Source organism: Anas acuta, chromosome 26 (assembly GCF_963932015.1).
Source record: "Anas acuta chromosome 26, bAnaAcu1.1, whole genome shotgun sequence".
Taxonomy (NCBI): Eukaryota; Metazoa; Chordata; class Aves; order Anseriformes; family Anatidae; genus Anas; species Anas acuta.
In genome coordinates, this window is record NC_089004.1 from 3191959 (window position 1) to 3206895 (window position 14937).

General features: G+C 63.4%; 1 protein-coding gene and 1 long non-coding RNA gene across 4 annotated transcripts; one reads left to right on the top strand and one right to left on the bottom strand.

Annotated features, from left to right (window-relative positions):
- The first annotated feature begins 4126 nt into the window (after positions 1 to 4126).
- Positions 4127 to 13307, top strand: TNFAIP8L1 (TNF alpha induced protein 8 like 1). Of its 3 annotated transcripts, none has more exons than XM_068661984.1 (2): positions 4127 to 4284; positions 11794 to 13307. In XM_068661984.1, exon 2 carries the CDS (start codon positions 11796 to 11798, stop codon positions 12354 to 12356), a length of 561 nt encoding a protein of 186 aa, XP_068518085.1. In that variant the 5' UTR covers positions 4127 to 4284; positions 11794 to 11795; the 3' UTR covers positions 12357 to 13307. The 3 variants fall into 3 exon arrangements, with proteins under 3 accessions (XP_068518085.1, XP_068518087.1, XP_068518086.1); XM_068661986.1 differs by lacking the exon at positions 4127 to 4284 and adding an exon at positions 5313 to 5559; XM_068661985.1 differs by lacking the exon at positions 4127 to 4284 and adding an exon at positions 5562 to 5697.
- LOC137845105 (uncharacterized) lies at positions 8595 to 11796 on the bottom strand. The gene is made up of 3 exons (XR_011090096.1): positions 10373 to 11796; positions 9607 to 9764; positions 8595 to 8774 (listed from the first exon to the last, which is right to left on the bottom strand). It is a non-coding gene; the product is annotated as an uncharacterized lncRNA (long non-coding RNA).
- Positions 13308 to 14937: the final 1630 nt, after the last annotated feature.

Sequence of the window (14937 nt, forward strand, 5' to 3'; positions counted from 1 at the left end):
CGGGGGGGTCTCCTGCTGCGTTTCCGAGTCCCCCGAGCCCGGCAGAGCCTATTTCTGTCTCCTCCCTGCCGGTGACGCTGCCATCCCCGGAGGGCGTTAATAACCGTGGAGATCCGCAGCCTTTCATTAGGGGTCCGCGCCGCGCTGTAGGGCTTTGTGGAACGAGGAGCCCCGCAGCGGCGCGGTGTCAGGAGGCATCAAGGAGAGCAGGAGCGAGACACAGCCACTGACACATCCCTGGAGGCTGCTGGGGTTGGGAAATGGGCACAAGGATGTGGCACACATAGGGCAGGGGCAAAATATCCACATCTGTGGGGCCAGTGGGGCTTTCCCCTTGTGGGTTCTCTCCTCCTGGTGCCCTGGGCTGGATGGGGATGAGCTCTCCTCTTCCCCAGCACCGCTCACCCCAATCTCTCCCAGCAGGATTGCAGCACAGGACGCTCCTTCCTCACCCACAACCTGACCCCAGGCTCTGCAGCCTCCCTTTGTGCTATGGGTGCTGCACCCAAACCCATGGGCAGCCCTAACCCACCCCCCCCACGCTCCCTTTCCAGCCCCCAGGGCGTCCCCACGGGGACAACCGCGGCTGGGCCGTGCTCGGGGCTCTCCTCCAGACCCCAGGGTGCCTTGGAGCGCTGACAAGCCCGGGATTTTCTGCCACATTTCTGCCACGGCCGGAGGCCCCGGCGGTGCTGCAAGAAGGGGCCATTGTGGCGAGGTGCAGCTGCGAGGGAGCGGACGGGGAATGCAAAATTCTGGCCGCCGGGAAGGGGCCGGGGGATTCGCCGCTCCCCGTGGCCTTTCCCCACCCGGCACGTGCCCCCCCCGGTGACAATGGGGCTTTTATGGGGACACCGCCGTGGAGGTGGGCTGCTTTTAGGGTTTTTTGGGGTGGAAGAAACCTGGCTGGGGTTTGAAGGTGGCCTTGAAGCATCACGGCAAGGTGGGATGAGCGGAGGGGCAGCGGCTCCGTGCCCTCCCCTGGGGCTGGGACCGATGCTGCTCTCCGGGGAGGTGCTCAGCAGCTCCCTGTGCTCTCGCTGAGCAGCCACGAGGCTGCTCGGGAGTTTTTTGGGTGCTGCCTGCCCCGCACGATGCTCTCCCTCGCCCAGCTTGGGGCTGGGGCAGGGGCCGCTCACGTGCCCACCCCTGGCGTGCTCAAAGCAGCCGTGAGAGCAGGCAGAGAAGCGCGACCCCGGCTGGGACCAGCCCCGAGCACGGCGTCATTGTTCAGCGTGCGGAAGAGCGAGGCACCTTTTTATTTCTTTGAAAGGACGAGAGGAAGAAAGGGGGAGAGCCGGGCAGGCTGCTTGGCCCAGATGCTGTTCCTTCCCCCCCCCCCCCCTTTATTATTATTTTTCCTGCTTTCCCGCAGCACCAGCGCTCATCCCCCACTGATTGGCAATGAAAGCAGCAAAGCAGCCTCTGCCTGCCCAGGGATGGGGGCACCCAGCAGGGAGGGGGGGCCAAGGAAGGCAAAGGGGATGAGGAGACCCCCAGCACCACCCTGAGCCAAGCGCCACCCTCACCCGCTGCCGGGACCCCAAAAGGATTCAGGGGCTGGCCCCAGGGGATGGAAACAAGGTTGGGGATTGTCCCCAGGGCTCTGAGCAGAGAGGGGAGTGGGGGCTCGGTCAATGGGGTGCCCAGCAGTGGGGACAGAGAATGGGGCAGCAATGGGGCAGCAATGGGGCAGCAATGGGGCCAGGCGCCACGCGGGAGCCACCCCGCTGCCAGGAAGCTGCCTGCGCTCCCCCAGTCCCGATCTGTCACCGTCTCCTTAGCCCGTCCGTGCCGTGCTGTTCCCAGCTAATGGGTTGTTGCTGCTCGCGGCGAGTGGCCAAGAGGAACAGATGAGCCCGCGAGGGTGATTTATGCCGGGCAGGTTGACGCCGCAACTGTTGAGGAGAGCGGCAGCAGCTGCCGCGGCTGCTGCGGAGCGATTTGGCTGCGAGAGGATCCTCGGACACAGCGGGGACGCTGCTGCAGGCTGTGGGGTGGCCGGGGAGAGCCCTGGTCTCCACCCTCAGATTTGTTCGGCTCCGAAATAGCGGCACAAGGGGATGGTTTGGGGCTCGGGGAGGTGGGGAGAGCCACCCCTGAGATGCGCTGGGGATTTGGGGGATGCTCCGGTCCCGGGACCCCGTGGTGGGTGATGTTCCCGGGGTCAGCAGGGTCAGAAAGGGGCTGGGGGGGGGATTTGGGTAGGGGTGGAGGGTGGTGGTTCACTTCCCAGCCGCTGCGTGAAGCCAAGATTCAATTCAAGTGCTGCGGTTAATCCGGATTTAATCCGCTCAAAATCCCCCCCTTAATCCGTTTAATGCCACCGCTCGGAATTAGGCTCCTGTGCAGCGGCTCCTGGCTGCCGGGCCGGGAGGAGGAAGAGGAGGGATGGTGGGGAGGGAGGAAGGGGATGGAGGGAAGGGATGGAGGGGGATGGATGGGGATGGATGGATGGATGGATGGATGGATGGATGGATGGATGGATGGATGGATGGATGGATGGATGGAGGGGAAGGAGGAAGGGGATGGATGGGGATGGATGGGGATGGATGGGGATGGAGGGAAGGAATGGATGGGAATAGAAGGAGGGGGATGGAAGGGGATGGATGGATGGATGGATGGAGGGGATGGGGATGAAGGGGTGGAGGGGGAGGGACAGAGGGATGGAGGGGACAGAGGGGACGGAGGGGTGGAGGGGATAAAAGGATGGAGGGAATGGGGACGGAGGGGATGAAGAGATGGAGGGGATAAAGGGATGGAGGGATGGAGGGGGAGGGTTAGAGGTATGGAGGGGACAGAGGGGACGGAGGGGACAGAGGGGATAAAGGGATGGAGGGGATGGGGATGAATGGAGGGGTCAGAGGGGATGGAGGTGATGGTGATGTGGGGCCGAAGGGCCGGCAGGGTCACCCCTCCAGCCCTGCCGTTGAGCCGCACACCTCGGGTGGGCTCCGCGGGGCTGTGCGGGGGCTGCCCCCAGCACCGGGACCGAGCCCCCCCCGGCGGCCCCAGCCCCGCTCCGTGCGGCTGCCACCTACCGACCGCGGGCACGGCCGGCTCCCCGCCGCACCCCGGGCTAACGGCACCGGCACGGCCCCGCCGGACACCCCCCGGACACCCCCGCCAGCACCGGGGGGGCTCGGCCCGGCGGTAACGGGGCCTCGGGAAGGGCCGGGGGGGAGCTGCCGGGGGGCTGGGCAGCGGCACCGGGGGCACCGGAGCGGCGGCAGCGGGAGGAGCCGGCCCCGGGGTCCGGTTGCGGGGGTCCCGGTCGGGGCGGGGAACGGCCGAGGGAGCTCGGGGGGGGTGGAGAGGGGTCGCTGCCCGGTTCCCGTTCCCCCTCCTCGGTCCAGGTCCCGGTCCGTTCCCGGTCCCCCTTCCCGTTCCCTCCCCTCTCCCCGCTCCCAGTCCCGGGTCCCTTTCGCCGGTCCCGGTCCCAGTCCCTCTTTACGGTCCCCGGTCCCCCTCTCCCTCCCAGGTCCCGTCACCGTTCCCCTTCCCCGGTCCCGGGTCCCCTTCTCCGTTCCCATTCCCCCTCCCCGTTCCCCGGTCCCGGTCCCGCTCCTCCTCTCCGTTCTCAGTCCCGGTCCCGATCCCGATCCCAGTCCCGGTCCCGGTCCTCGTTCCCCGGTCCTGGTCCCGTTCCCCTTCTCCGCTCCCGGTCCCGTTGTCCCTGTCCCCGGTCCCCGGTCCCCGTCGCTCCCCGATCCCCGGTCCCCGGTCCCCCGCCCGGTCCCGGTCCCGTTCCCGTTCCCGTTCCCCTTCTCCTCTCCGGTCCCGTTGTCCCGGTCCCGTTGTCCCTGTCCCCAGTCCCCTCTCCCCGTCCCTCCCCGTCCCCGTTCCCGTTGCCCCTCCCCTCTCCCCCCGCCCCCCCCCCGGTCCCGGTCCCTCCGGGGCGCTCCCGGGGCACCGAGCACCCTCCCCCCGGGGCTCCCCCGCCGCCCTCCCATTGGCTGCTTCGTAGCAAGCCCCGCGCTGCCATTGGCCGACACCGCGGGTTGGTTCCGCCCCCCCGCCCCCCCCCCGCCCCCTCCCCGCCGCCGCGCTCGGTTCCGAGGCCCCGGGGGCACCACCGGGCACGGCGGCACCGGGGGCACCGGCACCGACCCCGCGGCGGCCGGGCACGGACGAGCCCCGGGGGAAGCGAAACCGCCCGGGCCGTGCCCTGACACCGGAGGAGCCCCGGTCCCGGTGGTCCCGATCCCGGTGGTCCCGATCCCGGTGGTCCCGGTGGTCCCGGTGGTCCCGATCCCTGCTCCGCGCCCCCCCCCCCCGAGGCAGGTGAGTGCCCCGCTGCAGCACCCCGGGAGCAACGGGGCTGGGGGTTCCCGGTCCCCTCTGCCTGTCCCGGTACCGTAAATTTGGGGGGTGTAACCAGGGAGCCCCCCCCCCCCACACCGGTAAACGGCGGCTCCGGTAAAGGCTCCGGCCCCTCCGGGTGAGGAAACCCCCCCGGGAAGGTGCGGGGGGTGCCGGGGGGTGCGGGGGGGGTCTGGCACCCAAAGCCTTTGGGGAGGGCTCGGGGAAACGGGGAGCTGGGGGGTACCGGGGGGCTGGGTGCAGGCAGGGGCACGGGGGGTGGGGGCTCTGGGGGGGGGGGGTGGCACCGGTTGGGGCCGGGGGTCCCCAAGGGGGCTGGGTTCGGGGAGGCGCACGGGGATCCCGACTCCTCGGTCCCGCTTCTGGCCGTGCCTCAGTTTCCCAGGTGAAAAACGGGGAAAACGGGCAAAAAGGAGAGGGGCTCCCCATGGGGGGGGGTCACAAAGCGGGGAGCACGCCTGGGTCCCCGCCTCGCCTCCTTTCCGCCTGGCAGAGGGTGGGGAGAGTTTGGGGTTTCGGCGACAACAGGATGTGTTTGTGTGCACCACGCCTAACCGGGCCGCCACGGGAAACCGGCACCGGGGAAACGGGGCCCCCCCAACCCCCCCCCCCAACCCCCCCCCCCCCAACCCCTCCCCCAACCCCCCCCCCCCCCAAACCCCCCCCCTCCCCGGCTCCCGAAACGCCGCCTCGAGGCCAGCCCCACCGCGGGGCACCCGGCGCACGTGGCTGGCTTGGCGGCACCGCCGCGCGCGCCCTCGTGGGCGTCGAGCTCCCAAGGACCAAAATTTCTCTGACCCCCGAGGGATGAATCCCTTCGGCTGGGGGGGGGGGGGAATCGTGCCCGGAGGAGCTCTGCAGGTCGGGGGTCAGATTTGGCTTCCCCGGCCCCCACAGCTGAAGTTTTACTGGAGCAAACGGGGCGGTTTTAGGGGAAGGCCTGGAACCGTAAAAGATTTCTTCCCGGCACAAAGCGCGGCGTGGCTGGAGGATTCAGCTGCGATCTTGCTGCTTTGTCCTTGCCACGCTCTCCCGGAGGCGCAGATCCCGTGCAGGAGGCGTGAGAGGAGCCTCTCCGCCGGGCCCCCCCCCGGCACGGGACGGACGGACGGCGGCACGGCCCCCGTTTCCACTTCCCCATCAGCCTCCTGAGCCTCCTGCGAGCGAAGGAGAAAGGAAGTTGCCGCGGGAGAGAGCGGCTGATCGCCGCCCGATAAGGGAAGGAGGAAATAGAAGGCGAGACAGATGCTCCAAAATACCCCCCCCTCCCCGCGTTCCTCCTCCTCTTCCTCCCCGCGTGCAGCCTGCGCGCCCCTCGGCCTCCCCGGGCACGGTGCAGGGGGTGCCCCCGGCCGTTCCCGCAGCGGGACCCCGGTAAGGAAGCGGTGCTGGGGGCTCTGCTCCCACGCTCGGGGTTGGGGTTGGCACCCGGAGCCCCTCGGCCTTGCACAGACACGTCGGAGCTGCCGGGGAAAATCGAGCTTCCCAGGCGCTGCTTCAGATCCGCCTGCGATTTTTGGGGCCAAGTCGGATGTTTCCCAGCCCCGGCAGGCTGGTTTTGTTACGGAGGATGCCGGGTTTGTTACGGAGGAGAAACCCCACTGGCTATTTCGGGTAGTTTCTGGTTCCCCCCCCCCCTCCCCGCTGTGCCCTTGGCTGCTTGCCGCTGCCGATGGGCTGCAGCCAGGGGCTGGTGGGGCCGCCAGGACGGAGCAGGGCTGAGCGGTGCTGGGGGTGTGCAGGGAGCTGCCGAGGCCCCCTGCCTGCTCCTGTCCCCCCCCCCCATCACCCCAGTGCTGAGCCCAAAGAGCCCCAAAGCCACCCCCAAAGTCCTCGGGCACGTGGGGAGCGCCGCGTTGCGAGGGTGGCAAAGGTCCTCGCTCCTGGGGGGTTTTCTGGTTATAAAACCTTGAAAATCCTCAAGGGCCCTTTTTCAAGGGATAATTACTTCCCCTTTTTTGCTGCTGCCAAATTGCCGGGCTCGTGCTCTCCCGGTGCACGCACGCAACCCTGGCACGGGCACCGGGGGAAGGAGCTGCCGGGCAGGGGGGAGCCTCGCGGAGCCTGGTGGCTGTGCCCCCCTCCCTCTGCACAGCCCGGAGCTGCTGGGGACAGGGAAGGGGACACGGCCGAGCACTCCGCAGTGCCCCTCGGCCGATCCCGGCACACGGCGGGGTGGCACCAGGCAGGAGCCGGGCACGGCGGCACCGAGGCTCGGGGCTTGGCCCCACAGCATCCCCCGTGCCGGGCTCCCAGCCAGCTGCAAGGAGAGACCTGCGCCACGGTTCCTGCTCCCGCTGCCAAGAAATGAGGCTTTCCTCAGGCAAGGTGTTTGCTCAGTTGCTTCCTCCAGGGCCTCACCCTGTTGTGCACACACGTGCCGGACCCTGCTCGTCCCCCGCAGCCGGCTGGGGCAGTGGGGAGGGCGGCGAGCGGTGCTGCGGGTCCCCATGGCCACGCACAACAAGGAGCTGTTGGAAAAAACTGTCGGGTCCCTCCTCTGCTACCCAAACACTGCTAAAAACGGGGCCTCGGGGAGGCTGAGAGCTGTGGGGTCAGGCTGGTTGCTGCTGTTGGGGTCTCCAGTTACAGCCCTGTGCCATGCAGTAGCTTCGTCCCTTCTGTAATCCAGCAGCAAGGTTTAATTAATTAATGTTGGTCGGACGCTTGGAGAGCTGGTGTGGGAAACTGATCCAGGCAGGGAGAGCCGGGGGATGGAGAGGGGAGGAGAGGGAGAGCGTCTCCAGCCTCTGATCATGGGCTCAAGCCGGGCTCTGAGGGCCTGGGGAGGTGGTGGTGCCAGGGTGCAAGCAGAGGTGTGGAGAATTTAAATGTGGTGGAGGGGAGAGCGGGGAGATCGCACCCCTTAAAAATCTGCTTTTGGCATTAGCTTGGAGATGGAGCCACTCCAGGTGCTCTCGGAGCTGGGGACTGGTTGTTGGAGGGAACTTGTGATGGTGAGAGGTGAAGCGGGGCGAGATGGGGACAGGGAGCAGGAGCGCAGGGGCTCGCACAGGGCACGGCCTCGACGAGGAGGTGGAGGTGCCTCTGCTCGCGGCTCGAGCCCTTCCCCTCGTTGCTGCATGCTCGCTCCACGCTGACCCATAAATTATTGAAGTGCTTTTGTGTTCCTGCATGAAATATTCATCCCGCTGCCAGGGGAGCTGGCTGTGCGCTCGCGGGGGCTGCCGGGGTGAGGAGCAGCGGCGCGCAAAGCAACACCGACAGAGACCTGGTAATTGGGGCCTGGAGGCTCGCGGGCACTGGGGGCGAACCGGGACCAGCAGGGTGCGAGCACTGGATGGGGGCAGCAGCAAATTCCCCCCCCCAGTCCCTGCTCCTCCGGAGGGGAGGCGATGGAGGCACTGGCTCCAAGTGCCCGTAGCGATGCCGTGCGCCGGCGCTGCGAGCCCGGGGTGCTGGTGCTGGACAGGGTTTTGTGTCCCCGGGAGCTTTAATTGATGCTGCTTAACGAGGGGCCGCGCTCTGCTCCTGCTTACACCAGCGGTGCTGTAGGTGCCTGTGGGCACTTTACACCGGTGTGCAGGGGGTTTAGGCTTCTGCACGCAGTGGGGAGTTGGGGATCGGAGCTGCCTGTCCCCGTCCTGGGCACCCGGGGACAGATTTGGCTGTGCTGTGGGTGGCAGAGAGGGGACGTGGCCGCCCCGCTCCTGGCCACGTGCAGGGTGGCTGCGAGCAGGAGGCTGCAGACGGGCAGGGTGAGGCTGCCCGCTGTGTCCTGGCTGTGTTCGGTCCTGTTGCTGCCGTGGCCTTTGTGGTGCTCGGCCAAAGCCCCAGGCTGCAGCAGGGAGCCTGTGCCCTGGCCTCGGCACGTGCTCGGCCCCAGAGGAGCGTGTCGCAACGCCTCGGTGCGTGCCAGAGCATCACCTCCGCAGCTCGCGCAGGATGTCCGGGCGGGGAACCAAGCACGGATGTTGCAGCCTTCAGCTGAGCCCCATGGTGTGAGCCAAGCCCTCCGATCCCACTCGGGGCTGCAAAGCCTCCCTGGGAGCTCTGCTTTTCTTGGTAGGATCCAGAATCCTGCAAAAGTGGTGGAAAAAACCCACAAAGACACGGCCGTGGCTGTGCGTGAAGCCACCATTCGGCGCCGCGGCAGAGCCGAGCCGCACCGCGCTCTTCCGGAGCAGACGGGGCTCAGTGCTGCTCTTTCGGGGGAAGCTGCTGGTTTTCAAGGGCGTTTTCATTAAAAAGAAGAAGGAAAAAAAACAAGCCCCGAGCGAGGCTGGAGACTTCAGCAACAGGAAGGAAATCTGGTGGTTTATTTCAGTCTCAAGCCTGCTCTTTGGGGCAAGGCAGCCTCTTCCGTGCTCTGATAGTGGCGACAGCCCCTCTGCGAACAATGGGGCCAGGAGGGGCCGCGGGCCCTTCCCGGCAGGAAAACGTCTCGTTCCTGTGAAATCTCCCATTCGGTGTTGAGCAGCAGCAGGTCCCTGGGGGAAGAGGAGGGTGCTGGGTGCTGGCACGGGGCCGAGCAGCAGCAAAAGCCCCACGAGGCGAGGGTGGACGCTCCTGGGTTCGTAGCACGCGTCCGGGGCGAGCACGCTGCACAACAGCCACCGGGGCTAGAGAGGGAGCAGACTGCATCTTTGGGATCCAGGAGAGCACCCTCCAGCACCCATTTGTGCCTCGGTTTCCCCCCCAGGACCGATTCTTGCCAGCCCAGCACGCCCCGATGCTGGCAGGGTAGGGCTGTGCGGCAGCGAGGCGTTGCTGAGCGCCAGCAGTGCCGGCAGAGCCTGTGCTTGTGGTTGCTAATTGGGAGCTGCGGGCGCGCAGGGCAGCTTGGAGAAGCTGGTGCTTCCTATTTTTTAAGGGCTCCGTGGGTGGAGTTTGCACTTGCTTTCTGGCTGCGGTTGCCCAACAAAGAGCTCAGGCGTGGGAATTTCTATTTATACGGGCACCGCTCCCAGGGCATCGCGCAGCACAGGCACGCGGCCGGACGCTGCCATGGAGCCGGGAGGATCCAGGGCACAAACGCGGCTGTAAAGCCCTTGATCCGGTGGGCGTCATGGCCAGGGAAAGGGCTCGGGGCGAGCCATGGGGCTGCGCTGCCTCTGCCCATTGCTCTGGGCTCGGCTCCGCCAACCTCTGGTGCACGGGGCTGATGGCGTTAAATGAGCCCAGCCCGCCTGGGAGCCGCCTGCGGCTCTGCGAAAGCAGCCTCTGCTTTGTCATTTCTGTCTTATTAAGTGCGAGAGTCTCAGTTCAAAGCTCACGCTGGCAAAAATCAATGTTTTCGCATTGGAAGAAATGCTTACAAACCTCGGTGTTTTTCCTCAGGGCTGTAAATAACGCCACATGCGGTATCTTGCACGGTGCCGTTCGCGATGGCTCCGTTACCACTCACTTAATTCGCATCCTCGCAGAGCCTCGGTTGCCCTCCCAACCTCGGGCTGTGTGCAGGGGCGGAGAGCTGACAGCTGGAAGATGCCCGGGAAGCTGGGGATGAGCTCGCTGCCCCCATTGCCCGGCCACCCCTTACCCAGCCACCTGCAGTTAAGGCTGAACCCGCACCCGACGGGCAGGGTAACCCCATCCCCATCTCCCTGGGCCAGCAGGGCCAGGTGAGGGCTGTGCCTCGTGCTCTTCTTTGCAGCGAGACAGAGCCTCGGCCACTGCAGGGCTGCCAGCACAGCACTGCCGTGGTTATCCAAACCCTGCAGGGAGCCAGGCTTGGCTCCCGAGCACCCTACGTGTGCTCCGTGCCAGCAGGAGCTGCTCCTGCCCGCGATGTTTTCCAATCCCCTCGCTCCTCTCGGTGACTGCTGCAGGCTCTGCTGCTTTGAGGAGAAAAACCCAGCTCTCATCTCCAGCCTGAGCGTATTCACGGCCAATCTATCCCCATCCGTCCTCACTCCAGCAGCATCCTTTAGCTTAAACAGCTCTCCTCCCTCCCTGGTGAGGTATTTATAGAGCGCTCCCATCCCTTCCCTGCTCTCCTTTTGCCAGGCTGACCGCGCCACGTGCAGACACTTGCACAAGCACCCTGCCTCTCTGCCCATCCCAGCTCTTATCAAGCTGTTCTCACCTCGCTGGGATTTGTAGCGCGGCGATTTCCCAGGGCAAGACGCATCTCCAGGGCCGGTGGCGCTTTATTGACTCACGGCAGCTCTCACAGCCATAATCTGCCCGAGCAGATTGATTTGGCGAAGCGGGGCCCGCCGAGGTGCTGGGCATCGGGCTGGGGGTGAGCAGGGGGGAGGCCTCCCATTATTCACCTCCGGGACAGCCCCACACCAGCCCTGGAGACCGCTGCTTTCACCAGATGCACGCAGAGGGAGTCGAGCTGGTGATAGAATCACAGAATCGCGATATCCTGAGTTGGAAGGGAACCACAGGGATCATCGAGTCCAACTCCAGGCACCAAAAATTCAGACCATATACTAAGTGCACAGCCCAAACGCTTCTTAAACTCTGACAGGCTTGGTGCTGTGACTACATCCCTGGGGAGCCTGTCCCAGTGTGCGACCACCCTCTCAGTGAAGAACCTCTTCCTGATGTCCAGCCTAAACCTCCCATCGCAGCTTGACCCCATTCCCTGGGGTCCCATCACTGGTGTTTACAGAGAATAGATCGGTGCCTGCCCCTCCACTCCCCTCATGAGAAAGCTTTGGCTGTGATGAAGTCTCCCCTCAGTCTCCTTTTTTCCAGGCTGAACAGGCCCAGTGCCCTCAGCCACACCTCATACACCTTCCCCTCTAGGCCCTTCACCATCTTGTTGCCCTTTTCTGTACCCTCTCCGGCAGTTTCACATCCTTTTTGTACCGTGGTGCCCAGCACTGCACACAGCGCTCGAGGTGAGGCCGCACCAGCACAGAGCAGAGTGGGAAACCAGTGGCAGAACCAGCTGGGCTTCAAATATGTGGTCATAGCAGGCAGGCAGAGACAAAGAGCAATATTTCTTTCAATATTTTGCCACGGCCTGGTGCGGCGGTGGGTGCTGCGTGGAGGAGCTGGGCCGTACGTGAGCACACGGCCGCGGCGGTGACTCAGCCGCCACCTGGGTCGTCCCCAGCTCACCCTGCAGGAAGTGAGTCAGGTTTTAAGGAAGAAGCGTTCAAATGATGGGGCAAGAGCCCTTCCTGTGGAGGTAGCAGCGCGGTGCCGATCACAGGAGGTTGCAGGGCTGGTGGGCCGCGCGCAGGTAGGGACCCCGCTGTCACCTCTGGTGCTGTCTTTGATGGCATCGCGTGCTGTCTGGCTGTGGTTTTGTCCCACATTTTGGGGGAAAGAAAGCCAGGAGCACCCTGTAAGACACCCCATGACCAAAATCTGGCGTGTGGGCTCGGCTCTTCTCTGCCCTGGCACCCAGGGGCTTCCCGACCACGAACCACTCAAGGTCTTGTCTGAGATGCTTTTTGTCCTCCCTGGAGGCTGCGTGGGGAGGAGAGGAGGGAGGGACTGTTCCAGGGCATGGGCTGAACTGCGTGTGCCTCTTTTTCCCTACAGAGATGGACACCTTCAGCACCAAGAGCTTGGCCCTGCAGGCCCAGAAGAAGCTCTTGAGCAAAATGGCTTCCAAGACCGTGGCCAACGTCTTCATCGACGACACGAGCAGCGAGATCTTGGATGAGCTCTACCGGGCCACCAAGGAGTACACCCACAACCGCAAAGAGGCCCAGAAGATCATCAAAAACCTCATCAAGATCGTGATGAAGCTGGGCGTGCTGTACCGCAACGGGCAGTTCAGCCCCGAGGAGCTGCTGGTGATGGAGCGCTTCCGCAAGAAGGTGCATACCTTGGCCATGACAGCCGTCAGCTTCCACCAGATAGACTTCACCTTCGACCGCAGGGTCATGTCGGGTGTGCTCACCGAGTGCCGGGACCTGCTGCACCAGGCTGTCAACAGCCACCTGACGGCCAAGTCACACTCCCGCATCAACCACGTCTTCAATCACTTTGCGGACTACGAGTTCCTCTCGGCTCTCTACGGGCCGGCCGAGCCCTACCGCACCCACCTGAAGAGGATTTGCGAAGGCGTGAACAAGATGCTGGAGGAGGACAGCATATGAAAGGGGAGGACAAAGAGATAAAAGTGGCCGCGTGGGGCCGTCGGCAGCCGCTGCCGGACTCTGCATCCTGTTACCTGTGAGACCAAGGCTGGGACGTATTTTGGTGATTACCAGGCTTTCCGTCCTGTCCTTTTCTCTCTAGTGCTAACTCTCCCATTTTCTCCTCATTAATGTAAAAGACTCAACCTCTTGATTTTATCTAACCCATGCCCAGGATCTGCAAACTTCCCTGCGCTGGGCTGAGTCCTTTGCAGGGGATCCTGGGCTTCTGGCCTCCCCGGGCTCCTGATGTACATTTTTTTTTTTTCCTTTGCCCACCAAGTGCTCTTAGCGCAGAGTCCAAGGAACTGGCTGGAACTGGACTCTCCACACTGAACTTGATTGTAATCCTCCTATGGAAAAAAAAAAACAAACAAACCAAAGACTCATGGTGCATAACACCTGTAAGGTGAATCTGAGCGGGTGGGCAGCTGCTCGGAGGAACAGTTGTGATACCCTCTTACCAGAGGGTTTTGGAGCTGCATGGCTGTATTTCAGCAGGGTTTGAGCAGCTCCACGATACGTGGGGGCAAACCATGCCCCGGGCTTGTGCTGCCCGGCACAGGAAGGCGCCTCTGTGCCTTGCAGGCTGGAAGGGACTTTGGCCTCCTAAAGACAGGTCCTGGCAAGCAGAAGGATCCCCCTTGCGCTGTCCCCCGGGGCTGCACAGGTCACCCAAGTGACTTGCAGGGACCTTCTCATCCCAGGCACGTCTGTTCATCCAAAACTCAGCTGGAATCGCCTTCCTGTGGACGGTGTCACTGTGATTGCTTAGATGCCTTCCTCGGTAGTTGTGCAAAGCTGTCCCGAGAATTTCACATGTTTTACATGTCCCTGAGTGAGTTATGGTTGTTATTTTTTAGCAAACTCTGTAGCCCTGATGAGTTATTTAAATAAACTCACCTGTTTGGCTGTGTTGCTCCATGTGGTTGGTACGAAGGCGGGCAGCAGTCACAAAATGAGCGCTGTGGGCGGCTTTGTCCTTTAAATAAGGATTGCTCTCTGTGCCGGAGGCTTTTGCTCTCCTTTCCCCCTGGCATGAGAACAAAGATCCTCCCACCCGTGCCTTGAACCGCTGCCTGCCCCTGCTCCCTGGCACAGCAGCGTTGCGCAGCCAGCACTGAAGCAGCGGGAGGAGAAGCGTTGCGAAATCCCAGTGCAGACCAGTAGCAAAGGGCTGGGGCCCCCCCGGGGGTGCCTGCGTCCCCTGCATGAGCCTTCCCTCTGTCCCCATGCCGCACAGCAGGAGCTCAAAAAGCACAACCCTGGTAACAAAAGGCAAGGGGTGACCTTACGGAGTTACGGCGTGTTGTGCGCTCGGAGCGTGGATGCGCCGGCAGTGGCCTATTTCCCACACTCTGATCTTCGCTTTGAGCATTGAAATTTGCCCTTTTAGCATACAAGACGCTGCACGATCTCAGCCGGCCTTATCTTCCTGACCTTCTTGTGCCTCCTGTTCCATGGGATGTCTCCAGGCACAGGCGATTGCCGGCTGCTCGCAGATGCCAAGCGGAGAGCAGCCCAGCCGCTCACGTTCACCATTCCCTTTCCACTGCTGGTTTGAGACGCTGATAAGTTTCAGCCTTACAGATGAAAAAAGAAATAAACCCCCCCAATCTCTGCCATTTCATTGGCATGGCTCCAAATATCACACCTAATTTAATTGCACAAGGCAGCTCGGGATGCGGGGTAGGCACGTTCACAGGTGCGCACGGAGAACGCAGCCAAGGTTCACAAAGCTGTTGGCCCCTTGGAGAGGGCAGGGAGAAGTCGGTTTTGGTGTGCGACATCTGAGAACAGACGTTCCTGTCCCTGCTGGGCTTTCTGCAGCTGTCAGGTATGTGCTGAGGAGCAGCCGGAGCTGGAAACAGCTCGTTGCTGCTCGGTGGAGTATTGGCAGATGCAGAGAACACACAAAGCGGAACGGGGCTGATGGATGCTGCCGTGGCGGCTGCTGTGCTGACAGCCAGAAATGCTTTGCTCTTCTGTTCTCGAGGTGCATGTCAGCACCAGCTGCACGATGCTCCTTAATTGCAAGAAACATCTCTGCTCAGATGAATCTCCTGACACACGGCATTTTTCTTTGTCCTCAGTGTTTCTTACACCCCAATGCAGCAGCCAGGCCCGTGCTTAACCCACCGAGGGCTTGGCACAGGCACCAGGTTTCCTTCACACACAAAGGAAGCATCCAGGGACAGCCTGGAAAACAGCAGCTCTAAAATCCCCAGTGCAAGGCACCCCCAGACTGCCAAAGACCAGGGAACTCCTCCCAAAATGGGAAAAGCAGCTCCCAGTGACCACAGCCATCACAAGGCATCACCTCTGGGCAAAGCACCCATCACGACAGCACTGGGTGACATAAACTTACAGGTTCTGTGCGCTGCTGCTGGGATGTCTGTCTCTCGGGTGGGCCCCATAAACCCTCTGCAGCCTCCAGCCTCCTGTGTGACACCTCAGCTCCTCCTGGCCAAGCAAACGCCGAAGGTCATGCCACTCGCTGGACATCCAGCTAGAGAGGGCAGGAATCACAGACCACAGCAAG